Source organism: Polypterus senegalus, chromosome 1, assembly GCF_016835505.1.
Source record: "Polypterus senegalus isolate Bchr_013 chromosome 1, ASM1683550v1, whole genome shotgun sequence".
Lineage (NCBI taxonomy): Eukaryota > Metazoa > Chordata > Cladistia > Polypteriformes > Polypteridae > Polypterus > Polypterus senegalus.
The window spans coordinates 163,190,788-163,203,662 of record NC_053154.1 but is presented as its reverse complement, the minus strand read 5'-3'; the positions used below and the strand labels follow the sequence as shown (position 1 = coordinate 163,203,662).

At 40.9% G+C, this 12,875-nt stretch overlaps 1 protein-coding gene across 1 annotated transcript in view; it reads left to right on the top strand.

Moving 5' to 3' along the window:
* pask (PAS domain containing serine/threonine kinase) overlaps positions 1-12,875 on the top strand; it is a 94,317-nt gene that overhangs the window by 45,447 nt on the left and 35,995 nt on the right. The window contains exon 10 of the mRNA XM_039761778.1: positions 2,990-3,146. Coding sequence (XP_039617712.1) covers positions 2,990-3,146 — 157 coding nt within the window. The remainder of the gene's footprint in view (positions 1-2,989; positions 3,147-12,875) is intronic.

The window sequence follows — 12,875 nt, the reverse complement described above, 5'->3', positions numbered from 1 at the left end:
GATACGTTTGTTTAAAGTTTTTACTGCATAAACTTCAAAACCTGACCTTTTCTGTGAGATAATTAAACTCTGCCCTACTAGGCAGCAGCTTTGGCCACTTCAAATATTAATAGATTTACTAATTAGTAAGCAACAGTGGGTCTGCTTGACTTTTAAAACATTATAGGTGACATTACTGTGCTTGTTTCTATGCACAAATCATATCAAGGATGAGAGGAAATGACCTGTTAAATAATTCATTAAAATGAAAATAAAATGAAACAATTTATAGCATGTTCTCATCAAGGTATATATACACTTATTGAGAAACAGAGGTGGTGCATAATGCTTGTGGCAGGGCGTCCAAGCTATTTCAAACTAATGCCACACCTCCTGTCTGCAGTGGCGATTGCTACCTTCCAGATGTTCTAAATAAATTCTACACATAGTTCGATGTCCTAAATGCATGGAAGTCCATCTCTCCTTAGGAAGAACCGATAACTGTGCTTGCCTACTGCTGATGTGGGAAGAACTTTATTGAATGTAAACCCATGTAAAGCTGCTGAACTAGACAATATACCTGTCTGAGTGCTCCGAGAATGTGCAAACCATCTGACAGACATCTTTACAGACCTTTTCAATGTTTCCTTGAGGCAGATAATCGTCCCCAAGTGCTTCAAAACCATCATCATCTTACCTGTGCTGAAGAAGTCCCTATAGCACTCAGCTGTCATCATGAAGTGCTTTGAGAGGCTAGTCTTGAGGTACTTCAAAGTCCGACTTCCCATATCACGTGACCCTTTGCAGTTTGCATATTGCCCGAACCATTCCACTAAAGGTGCCATATCATCTACTTTTCATCTGGCACTGTCCCATTTGAACAAAAAGATACTTATCCTAGAATGCTTTTCAATGACTTTAGTTCACCTTTCAACACCATCATCACTCAGGCGCTTATAAGGAATTTGAGTCTGCTATGCTACAACACTTCCCTAGGTAACTGAATCCTGGGTACATGCTCTCTAGCACCATCACACTGAGCACTAGTGCCTTACAGGGTTGTGTACTTTTGCCAACTTCTGATCACTCTGCTGACTCACAATTGTTCATCTATATATGCTCTACACCAATGTTTTTCAACCTTTTCGCTGGAATGGAACCCTGCGCGAATGGTTATCTTGCTCACGGAACCCTGTGCAATTATCCACCAGTATGTCCTATATCATGGGACTTTTTCGGCGGAACCCTTGAGTTCCGTAGAATCCCGGTTGAAAAACACCGTTCTACACCATCATTAAGTTTGCAGATGACACAATGGTAGTGGATCTCCTCAGCAATCTGGATGAGTTAGTTTACAGAATGGAGATACGACTATTGGTCGACTGGTACAAGTGCAACAGTCTCTCTTTTAATGTGGACAAGAAAAAAAGAGATGCTTTTTGACCTCAGGAAAGCCCATGCTGTCTAGACCCAACTGTACATTGAGGGCTGTGGGGTGAACCAGGTAAAGAGCACCAAATTCCTTGTTGTCTCCTGGCAGCTGACCTTACTTAGCCAATTAATACCACCTCAATAGCCAAGAATGCATTTTTGTATCTCCACTTCTTTTCGTGGCTGATATATATAATTTTTTTTATTTTATATATATATATATATATATATATATATATATATATATATATATATATATATAACCTATATATATATATATATATATATAAAGTACTTAACCTCGCTCTTGTCCTTTGTTGCACTGCAGTCCTGGGACATAATATGTCATGGCACTGTATGCTGCAGTATTGTGCATGGATGGTTAGATAATAAAGCCACTTGAATTGACTGATCCTGGTTAGGACTACTTTTGTTCTCTAAATACCCTCGGTTCTTCTTAGCATGAATTCTACAGTATACCGGAAATATTCCTTTGAGATTCTGGTCCATGTTGACATGATTGCATCACATACTTTCTACAGATTTTTCAGCTACACATTCATGCTGCAAATCTCCCATCCCTACCACATTCCAAAGGTGTTCTACTGGATTCTGATCCAGTAACTGAGAAGGCCACTGAAGAACATGTAGCCCTTTGTAATGTTCATGAAGCCAGATTGAGATGACTTGCTTTGTGACATGGAGAATTATCATGCTGGAAGTACCAATTAAAAGACAGGTATATTGTGGCCATGGAGGGATACACATAGTCAGCAACAATACTCAAATAGGTGATAGCATTCAAGTAATTTTTGATTGGTATTAATTAGCCAAAAGTGCCAGGACAACATTTCCCACACCATTACACCAGCACCACTAGCCTGGACTGTTCAGTTAACAACATGTTATGTTGGATGCTTGGATTCATACTGTTGGTGCCACATTCTGATCCTACCATCTATTTGCCTTGGCAAAATCAGAATTCTTCAGACTAGGCTATACTTTTCTCATCTTCAGCTGTCCAGTTTTGGTGAGTCTGTGCCCACTGCAGCCTTTGCTTTCTGTTGTTGGCTAACTGGAGTGGAACCTGACGTGGTGTTTTGTTGTTGTAGCCCATCTGCCTAAAAGCTCGATGTGTTGTGCGTTCTGAAATGCTTTTCTGCTCACTTTAATTGTCCAGAGTGGTAATTTGAGTTACCGTAGCCTTTCTGTCAGCTTGAAAAAGTCTGGCCATTCTCCTCTGTCTTCTCTCTACAGCAGGGTGTTTTTTGTCTGCAGAATTGCTACTCTCTGGAGATTTTTTTTTTTTTGCACCATTCTGAATAAACTCTAGAGACTGTTGTGCATGAAAAACCCAGGAGGTCAATGGTCACAAAAATACTCAAAGGCACCATCAGTCATACTGTGGTTGAAGTCATAAGAGATCACATTTTGTTTTTCCTTATTCAAGTGTTTGATGTAAACATTAACTGAGGCTCTTGTCCTGTATCTGCAAATAAATTACAAGTAGATTAAAGCAAAGCTAAAATAATATCTCAAAGTATTTACATCTTTAACATCAATTTGTTTTGTTTTATAGATCCAAACCCACTCATTGCAGGTGATATGGCATTAGTTCACGAAGAAAATAAGACCGTAAAAATATGGAGAGAAGTGGAAACATTTCCAAGAACCAGCAGTTTAGAGAATTCTTCATCAACATTATCCTATGCTGAAACTGCTAATCCATTTACTGGGTATGTTATTGAAAGTTAAGACTTACTTTTCATATTTGCCTTACATTTTTAATAACTGTACTGATTACTGGTCTTGGGTTAGGTAAATATATATATACATACCCACACTACTGGTCAAAAGTTTTACAATATCTCAGGTTTTTTTTTTGTTTTTATGAAAATGCACACAGTTTCATGTCTTAACATTTCAGGAAATCAAGGCATAGAACAAATAAACAGTGCCAAATGAAAAATATCAAGCAACCATTAAGTGTGCAAAATTAGTAGTAATTAGTGCAAAAAGTAGCCATGTTTTGCTGATATAACTGCCAAACTGTGGTAAACCTTTTGAGTCAAAATGCCTGTCAGTCTATGCAAGTTGCAAACTCTGCCTCCAGGTTGGCAGAAATGATGTCTTTTTGGCCAGAACTGGACGTGACGTCATCGGACTCAGACAGAATTTCCCGTGTTTGTTCTGCGGGAATATCAGAGGAAAGATTAGCGCACCCCGCCACCCCCTGACCTGGCATGGAATTACCTTTTATCGGTCCCTATAGCTGTTTCCCATGCGCATGTGTTTTACACGGCCCCAGCCAAGACCCATCGGGTTGGACATACTTGGCTGAAAGGTCGTGACTCCAGAAAAGGGCATTGGCATTGGCTTACAGGAACCCTCGCCGATAAATGACCATTAACCTGTATGGTTATAGAACCAAAAACCTCCTTGTGACTTGTGGGTTTGAATCTCTGTGTAAGGCCATCCACTGTAAAATGCATGGTTCATCACCAGGGTGAACTCCTGGCCCAGAAGATAGTACCTCCACTCAATAATCGCCCATTTGATTGCAAAGCCCTCCCGCTCCACCACCACATACCTAGCCTCCTGGTACAGCAGTTTCTGGCTCAGGATCATGACAGGGTGTTTAACACCACCAACGCTTTGGCTCAGTATGGCTCCAAGACATGTGTTTGAAGCGTCCGTCTGGAAGATGAAAGGCAAAGAAAAGTTGGGTGCTTTCAGAACTGGAGCTGACTTAAGGGCCTGCTTCAAGTCACCAAATGTAGCCTCTGGTTTGGCATCCCATACCACATAATTTGGTTTCTCCTTCCTTGTGAGATGAGTCAAGGGTGCCACTCTTTCTGAGAAACTGGGTACAAACCGGCGATAGTAGCCCAGTAATCTCAGAAAGGCCTGGACCTGTCTCTTGGTTTTCAGATGAGGCCAGCCACCAGGTAGCCTAAATATTTGTCTTAAACTAATCCAAAGAAACATTTCTGTAGGTTAATGCAAAGACCTGCTTCCCCCTAGTGACCGAAGTATAGCTTGTACCTGCTGTAGGTGTTCCTTCCAATTGTCGGATTAGATGATTACATCATCTAGGTAGGCAGCACTGTATGAGCTATGAAGATGGAGCACTTTATCCACTAGATGCTGGAAAGGTGCGGGTGCCCCATGTAACCCACATGGAAAGAGACGATACTGCCAGTGTCTGCTAGGGGTGCTAAACGCGGTCGTTTCCTTTGCAGAGTCCATTAAAGGAACCTGCCAGCACCCCTTACTCATGTCAAGAATGGTCAAGATTTTGGCATGTCATAGCTGCTTGTGGAGGTTGTCCACCCATGGCATAGGATATGCATCGAATTGGGAGACCTGGTTAAGCCAACAGAAGTCATTGCAAAATCTCCAACTCCCATCAGACTTTGCAACCAATACGATAGAACTGGACTCCGGGTTTTGTCTCTTTGTCATGTGCAACCAAAGAGAGTCGTCCTGATCTCTCATTCACTACCTAGGTCTAATTTCTGAGTGAAGAGTGAATGGGGCTGACCAGAGGAGTGGTTGGGATCCCTTTCCTTTACATAATATACACATTTGCTAAGTCAACAATTTGGTTGCTTTACCAAATAATCAACAAGCACATTCCTCTCCTTAACTGTTAAGGGCCTTGCCAGTATGCCAGTAATTTAGAGTGGGAAGTAGGAATGAGCACCTTGCCCTGATCTCCCAGGTGGAATTCCTGCAGAGATGTGCCACAGTCATAGTTTTGAACCTGAGTTGCTTGTGCCTTTTCTATGCGAGATTTTAGAATGGGATGGATTTTAACAAATCTATTGCATAATTGCGTGATATACAGTAATCCCTCCTCGATCGCGGGGGTTGCGTTCCAGACCCCCCCGCGATAGGTGAAAATCATGAAGTAGAAACCATATGTTTCTATGGTTATTTTATATATTTTAAGCCCTTATAAACTCTCCCACACTGTTTATAAATATTCCCCGCAGAGTTATACAGCATAATCCCTTTGTATTCTCTTAGATATTAGGTAAGATTCATTAAAATTATGTATATAAGTAAAACCTAAATATTATTTTAAAGATATTGAGTGTCTCCGATATCACATGTTACAGCCATTACGATAGACATGCCACCAGCAATAAATACGTACAATGCAACAAAAATAGTATACAGTAAATGTGTGTGTACAGTGACACTAAACGTACGTACATGTACTAAGTACTGTAAGTAGAAAATTAATTATGGTTACTCACCAACAATGACACGATGACTTGTCCGATAACAATGAGTTTTATTTTACTGCACAACAAAGGAGAGCGTTACAGCCCTTAAATGAGCCACTTCAGGCGATTGTGTAGCACTGCCGTTGTTCTTCTTCTGGCAGTCTTCAATCCAAATCCCTAAAGCAGATTCCATCCAGACTACTGCCTTATTACATCCACTTACAACTTGTTTTGCACCCTGGTTAAAAGGACACTGCGGCCGTAGATCTTATATTCCTTTCCTACTTTTTAAATAAAAAGAATCGTAGCCTTCAACAAATCCAAAACGTTTACCTTTTCGGCAATCGTTAACATCTTCCGTTTGCGCTTGGGCACGGCCTCTGAAGCAGTAGCAGATCGATTTGGAGCCATAATGAAGGGCTTGACTATGCACAAAGAGCACAACTCTTTACACAGCGAAACACAATGATGCTGAATGAGCGAGACCAGACTTCTTGGTTAACACTGTATTCAGCAAGCAGGAACTTAAATGCGTGCTCTGATTGGTTAGCTTCTCAGTCATCCGCCAATAGCGTCCCTTGTATGAAATCAACTGGGCAAACCAACTGAGGAAGCATGTACAGGAAGGTAAAAGACACATTGTCCGCAGAACCCGCGAAGCAGCGAAAAATCCGCGTTATATATTTAGTTATGCTTTCATATAAAATCCGCGATAGAGCGAAACCGCGAAAGTCAAAGCGTGATATAGCGAGGGATTACTGTATTCTAATACATTTGTTGAAAGGAGAGCCTCCTCTTCCCAGCCTTCTTTTAGAATATCTAATATGTCCCGGGGTTGAAATCCATACAGCAGTTCAAATGGTGAGAACCCCGTAGAGGCTTTTGGCACTTCCCGATAAGCATAAAGGTTGTAGGGGAGGAGCTGATCCTAGTTCCTTCCATCGTTGCTGACCCCGTTGCGAAGGATTTATTTGAGCGTCTAATTGAACTTCTCCACTAGACCATCAATTTGAGGATGATACACCAATGTCTTTAAGTGCTATATTTTCAGTAACTTGGCCATTTCCATGTACATCTCCGAGGTAAAAGGCGTCCTTTGATCTGAGAGAATTTCTTTTGGGATGCCAACTTACAAGAAGAATCCCACCAACTCCCGTGTGATAGCTTTAGTTGTTGCTGAGCGCAACAGAACAGCTTCAGGATATCAGGTCGCATAATCAGACAGGACCATTATATACCATACCCCGATGTGTTCTAAGGGGATATCGATAAGGGGTAAGGGAACTAGAAGAGCTTGGTCCTTCCTAGGAATCTGCCACAATTGACATTACAGACAGGAGCTGCAAAAGCAGCGGACCTCCTCGTTAATTCCCAGCTAAAAAAATCTTAGCTTAATCCGCTCAAGAGTATTTTCGGGGCCCAGGATAGGCTCCCCGGAGGTGCGTATGTGTTAAGTCACAGACTTGTCGCTGGTAAGTTTCTGGAACTAACAACAGGGACTGCACCTCCCCCTCGTGCCCAGCTACCCAATATAAAAGGTTATTATTTAACACAAAGTGGGGACTCATTGTCCTCATTGCTGCATTGGATGCTGCGTGCGATGGCCATCTTCCACAATGACTGCATTCTCTGCAAATTTGATGGAATCATCATTCCATTGTTCCTACTTAAAAGAAGCTGGATTCTTTTGAATTGAAAAATGCAGTTGTGTGAGAGGATAGGAGGTGACTTCAAGGGGCGTGTTTTCCTCCCTGGAATCTGCAGCAGCAGAAGATGACTTCTCACCATGCAACATCTTAGGAGTTTCTACGTCACTGCTAGAGCCCGAACTCTGTCTCTCCTCCGGCTGTGAACATGGCATGGAGACAGCTGAGGATGCGGAACCGCATCCATTACCAGGCCCAATGATTGACTTGGAGTGGTGAGGGTTATACAGCTTTTACTATCTGACCAGTCTCTGCCTAGTATTACTGGAAACAGAGGATGTTTAATGACATATCGTGAGGTGGACTTATAGTGACGGACATCCCCATGTACACAGGTTGGACTGGTCTTGGTGTTGCCACGACAATGGTTAATAACTAAGGGGCAAACAACAACAGAAATGTTACTACCTGAATTGAATAAAGCCGGCACTTTGTATCCATTAAGAACTACCACTCCTGTATGCCGGAAGGCCAGAGGATTAGCTAGAGCTATTAGCTTATCAGAAGTCCCCAGTGTTTGCTCTGCAGTGTGATAACGGGGTTTTGTTATAGAGACTCGGGCACCTCTAGGTTCACAGGGCTCCCGCTCTGGTTCTCCCGAGCAGGTCTCAGTGAATTATGCTAAAGATTGTCGGGGTTTTACGGCAGGTCGGCAGAAGTAATGTTTTTGTGGCCAGAACTAGAAGTGACTGTTTGACGCCTGAACCGGGAGTGACTTCATTGGATTCAGGCAGAATTTCCCATATTTGATCTGCAGGAATATCAGAGGAAAGATTAGCGCGCCCCACTGCTCCCTGGCCTGGCCTGGAATTACCTTGGATTGGTCCCTCTAGCTGTCTCCTATGTGCACGTGTATGACAAATGATAAGTGTAAGCTGAAATTTGGCAGGATGGTACTTCTAGGGCAGTAGGTATCTACTAAAAAAGGACATTTCGACGTATCAATATTTAGGAGTTAAAACCCGGCCCTAATAGAAAAACTAAATACCATAAAGTCTCAAAAATGCCTTGATGAATTTAATCAAAATTTGGTGATGTTTTAGAAAATTTAGTTTTTTTTTATTTGAAAATATTTGTTATCAATAATGCTCTAGCAAGTGAGACATTATAAAACACTGCATTCCTGTTTCACCACCATGATTACAGTGATCTGACAGAAATGTGGCATACCAGTTTATGGAAATGTTAGCTATCTGCAAAATGGAGAGTTGTTGCTGTGAGCTTAGTCCATTTTGCAAAACAGATCCAGTAAAAAAGGCATTTAATATGTGCAATATTGTGCAAATTCCTATTATCCACTGCACTGCTCCTGACAAGTTCATCAGTTCTCACAAAGTTTAAATTAGAGCGTATTCAACAGCATATATTCAGTAGTTGGCAGCTCAATAATATTACCAAAATGTAAAAAAAAATACATATATTATACATAGAAAATTACTTAGTTGCATAGTACTTCTGATTGATCCAATTAACTAATGGAACTATAACTGAGGCCTATTGACGTAAACAAAATTCCCAGGTAACACAGCTAGTGTTTTATAATTGATATTTTTGGGCCATTTCTGTATATGTGCACTATGTCATAGCAGTAGACACAAGATATTGGTATGCTAATATGTGTATGTACGTTACAATCCTAATTAAAAAAGAAAATAAGAGATTTTGTTAACTGTATTTCTTATATCTTGAATGCAGTGTTTTTTATGTTAGTACTAAAAAAATGATAGTTTTAAAGAAAGAAGTATATTAAATACACATTTGGACTTGTATAAATGTCAGATCTTGAGTTTGTTTTAAAACACATCATCGAATATTTCACCCTTGCCTGGCTAATTGCAAAACAACTTTTTTGCCAATAGATGGAAGCAGAGAGACAACACAGACAATAGAAAGTAGTGATTTCACTAAAAGGTTAATTAGTCAGTAAGAGATGGAGTACCAGTAAAAAAAACACAGTGCAGAGAATAATTAAAGAACTAAAAAACCTTTAGGTGAATAAAGGCAACTGATGATGTTCTGTACTGCACCCTTGGAAATTTGTCCACTTAATAGTATAGGAGAAATCATGGAATAGAAATTTAAAGAATATAATTCCAATATGATGACATTTCATTCTTATTAAATGTCAAGTCTTGTAAGGTTCTTCTCTGATGTATGCAGTAAAACTTTTTGAAGTTAGCACAGTCACAATGCAAAGAAATGAATACACTTTATACACCATTAATATTTAAATCCTTTTAACTTTTTTACACTTTTAAACTTTCCATTGAAATTATCACATTTAAAAAAGTAAAATGAGTGCAGCTAATTTTAAAAGCATTACTATGCAACTAAATCAGTTCAGTGACAAGAGAGAGCAGCAACTGCATCAGAAATGAAAAAAGCAGAAATTAATGACAGATTATAAGACCCCCATGGGAGGTCTCCCTTCCAAGCAGAGTTATGGTAAAGTTTTATTGTTTTACTAGCAAAATACCCGCGCTTCGCAGCGGAGAAGTAGTGTGTTAAAGAAGCTAGTAAAAAGAAAAGGAAACATTTTAAAAATAACATAACCTGATTGTCAATGTAATTGTTTTGTGACTGTTATGAGTGTTGCTGTCATCAAGGATTTGATTATCATTATTTCTTTGAATTAGGTTTGTATTTGGAGGACGTGTTGTGTTCAAGTTACATTCCGTGTTTGTCAACCGTTGTAAAGATAACAGGTTTCATTATATATCTATACTAATAAAAGGCAAAGCCCTCACTCACTGACTGACTGACTCATCACTAATTCTCCAACTTGCTGTATAGGTAGAAGGCTGAAATTTGGCAGGTTAATTCCTTACAGCTTCCTTACAAAAGTTGGGCAGGTTTCATTTTGAAATTCTACGCATAATGGTCATAACTAGAAGCTATTTTTCTCCATTTACTGTAATGGAGTTGAGCTCGAAAGCCGTGGGGGGTGGAGTTTCGTGTGACATCATCACGGCTCCCACGTAATCGCAGTACGTAGAAAACCAGGAAGAGCTCCAAAAACCGCTGAAGAAAACATACATTATATAATTAAGAAGGCAGCGAAACAATTAGAAGCGAGCGAGTGACATATAAAACCATATTCAGCAGCTCACGTGAACAGCCGCAGTGCGCAGACAAAAAGCAACAGTTCCAAAGAGTGCTGAACAAAAACCGAATTACACTGCTACCCTCAAATAGACAAACCACACGCCGTGCGCAATAGTAGAGGCTTCGCCTCTAGCGCCGGCGTCCGAGGTTCGATTCCCGAGAGGGGATGCACTGAGTATGTACGCGCGCTTCCTGGTTCATTTTAGCCTCGCATCCCCTTGGTTTGAGACGTATGAAAAAATATGCGGTTAACGCAGAAAGATCGATCACCAATTGAAGCTTTATGAATAATGGATACTTTATTCGCGATCAATGATTGTTTTGGTAAAGCCATTCTCAGTGTATTCATTAGATGAACGGTAAAAAAGTAAGAGCGAGGGGAGGGTAACTTATTGAGGCACGCAGGCAAAACCACAATAGCACGCGGGCTTGATGTACTGTAGTCTTGCGTCAACTCGATCTGAATTGCGCGATCACATTTGAAAAAAATATTTCTTTTCAAGTTCTATTTAGTCCATATGTGTCAAACTCAAGGCCCGCAGGCCACATCCGCCCGCGTAATTATATCCGCTTGCAGATCATTTTATATATTATTGTTATTAATGGCCCGGGATATGAAGCGCTGGTAACACAATAAACTACAGATCCCATAATGCAGTGCTTCAGCTGCCTTGCGAACACTTACGCGTTAATCAAGTCTAGCTTATGATGCTGCAAGTTATTGCGAAGCTAGCCCACACGATGCCAAAGAGAAAAGGTGATTCTGAACATAGAGCCTTTAAAAACCGATGGGAGGCTGAGTATATGTTTACTGACATTGCCAGTAAACCCGTGTGTCTCATTTGTGGAGCTAATGTGGCTGTAATTACAGAATTTAATCTAAGACGCACTATGAGACAAAACATCAGGATAACCTGAAAGACCTGAATGCAATGCAGAAGATACAGAAAGCAGAAGAGTTAAAGAAGAATCTGACACTTCAGCAGACGTTTTTACCGCAAAATCACAAAGTGATTTCAAGTGAAGCTACTTTTATGTGAGACACAAATGCACCAGTGCAACTTGCCCCACTTTCCCTGTTGCCAAGTAATGTTGAACCAAGTCGGCACTACGGTGTTCCCAAATACGCACTTTGCTGATAAACTGAGCGCACTGAGTTCGCACGGCGCTTTGGTGACTTTGAAGAACAAAAAAAGAATTTTGAGTTGTTTCGCAACCCATTTGCCGTCGATGTGGAAACTGCACCTGTGCAGATTCAGATGGAGGTGATTGAGCTGCAGTGTAATGGCACACTGAAGGCAAAGTACGATACTGCAGGCCCGCACAGTTTATTCACTCCATTCCCGCAGAAATTCTCCAGCTCAGTCTACATGCGGCTCGAACCTTGTGCATGTTTGGTAGCGCACATCTGTGTGAGAAGCTCTTCTCAGTGATGAAGACTAACAAAGCAGCACACAGGAGTCGCCTCACTGATGAGCACCTGCAGTCCATCCTGAGAATCTCCACAACACAGAACCTCACACCAAACATAAACAAACTTGTTGCCAAAAAAAGACGCCAGGCGTCCAGCTCTAATAAAATGACATATCAGCAAAGACAACTGAATGATTTGATTTGTTATTGCTGAAAAGAACAAATTTTATTTATATTTCCAGGTTTTGTTATGCACCATGTTCATATTTGAATTTGTGTAATTTTGACAGGATATATTTTTATGGAGAGCAAAATATTATAAGTTATTTAAGGTTTGAGTTGATTTATTACGGAATAATAATCTGTCGACTAAATAAAAATTCCTTCTATTTAAAATTTAACACACTACTTCTCCGCTGCGAAGCGCGGGTATTTTGCTAGTACTGTACATATATATGTGTGAAGCTTCTCAGCTGTGCTTGTGCTATCCCGTGTGATCTCGCGATGTCCACGGCTTTATTTAATGTTAGCTCAGAAACCCGCGCTTCGCAGCGGAGAAGTAGTGTGTCTTGGATATCATACACTGCGTGCACAGGTTTACCTTTCCCAGTCCTGCAAATTCAGTTCACGTGAGCCGCTCGGAGTACATGCATCGAAGCTTCTCAGCTGTGCATGTACTATCTCGCGATGTCCACGGCTTTATTTATTCTCAGCTCAGATTTCCGCGCTTCGCAGCGGAGAAGTAGTGTGTCTGAGATATCATACACTGCATGCACGGGTTTACCTTTCCCAGTCCTGCAAATTCAGTTCACGTGAGCCGCTCGGAGTACATGCATCGAAGGTTCTCAGCTGTGCTTGTGCTATGTCATGTGATCTTGCGATGTCCAGGGCTTTATTTAATGTTAGCCAAGACCCGGCACTTAAAAGTTTCTCTCGCACTTTCGCTGAGTTTGTGCCTCACCATCTCATCTTCAAGCTTGCAACAGCTGTTCTGAATCCATAAATA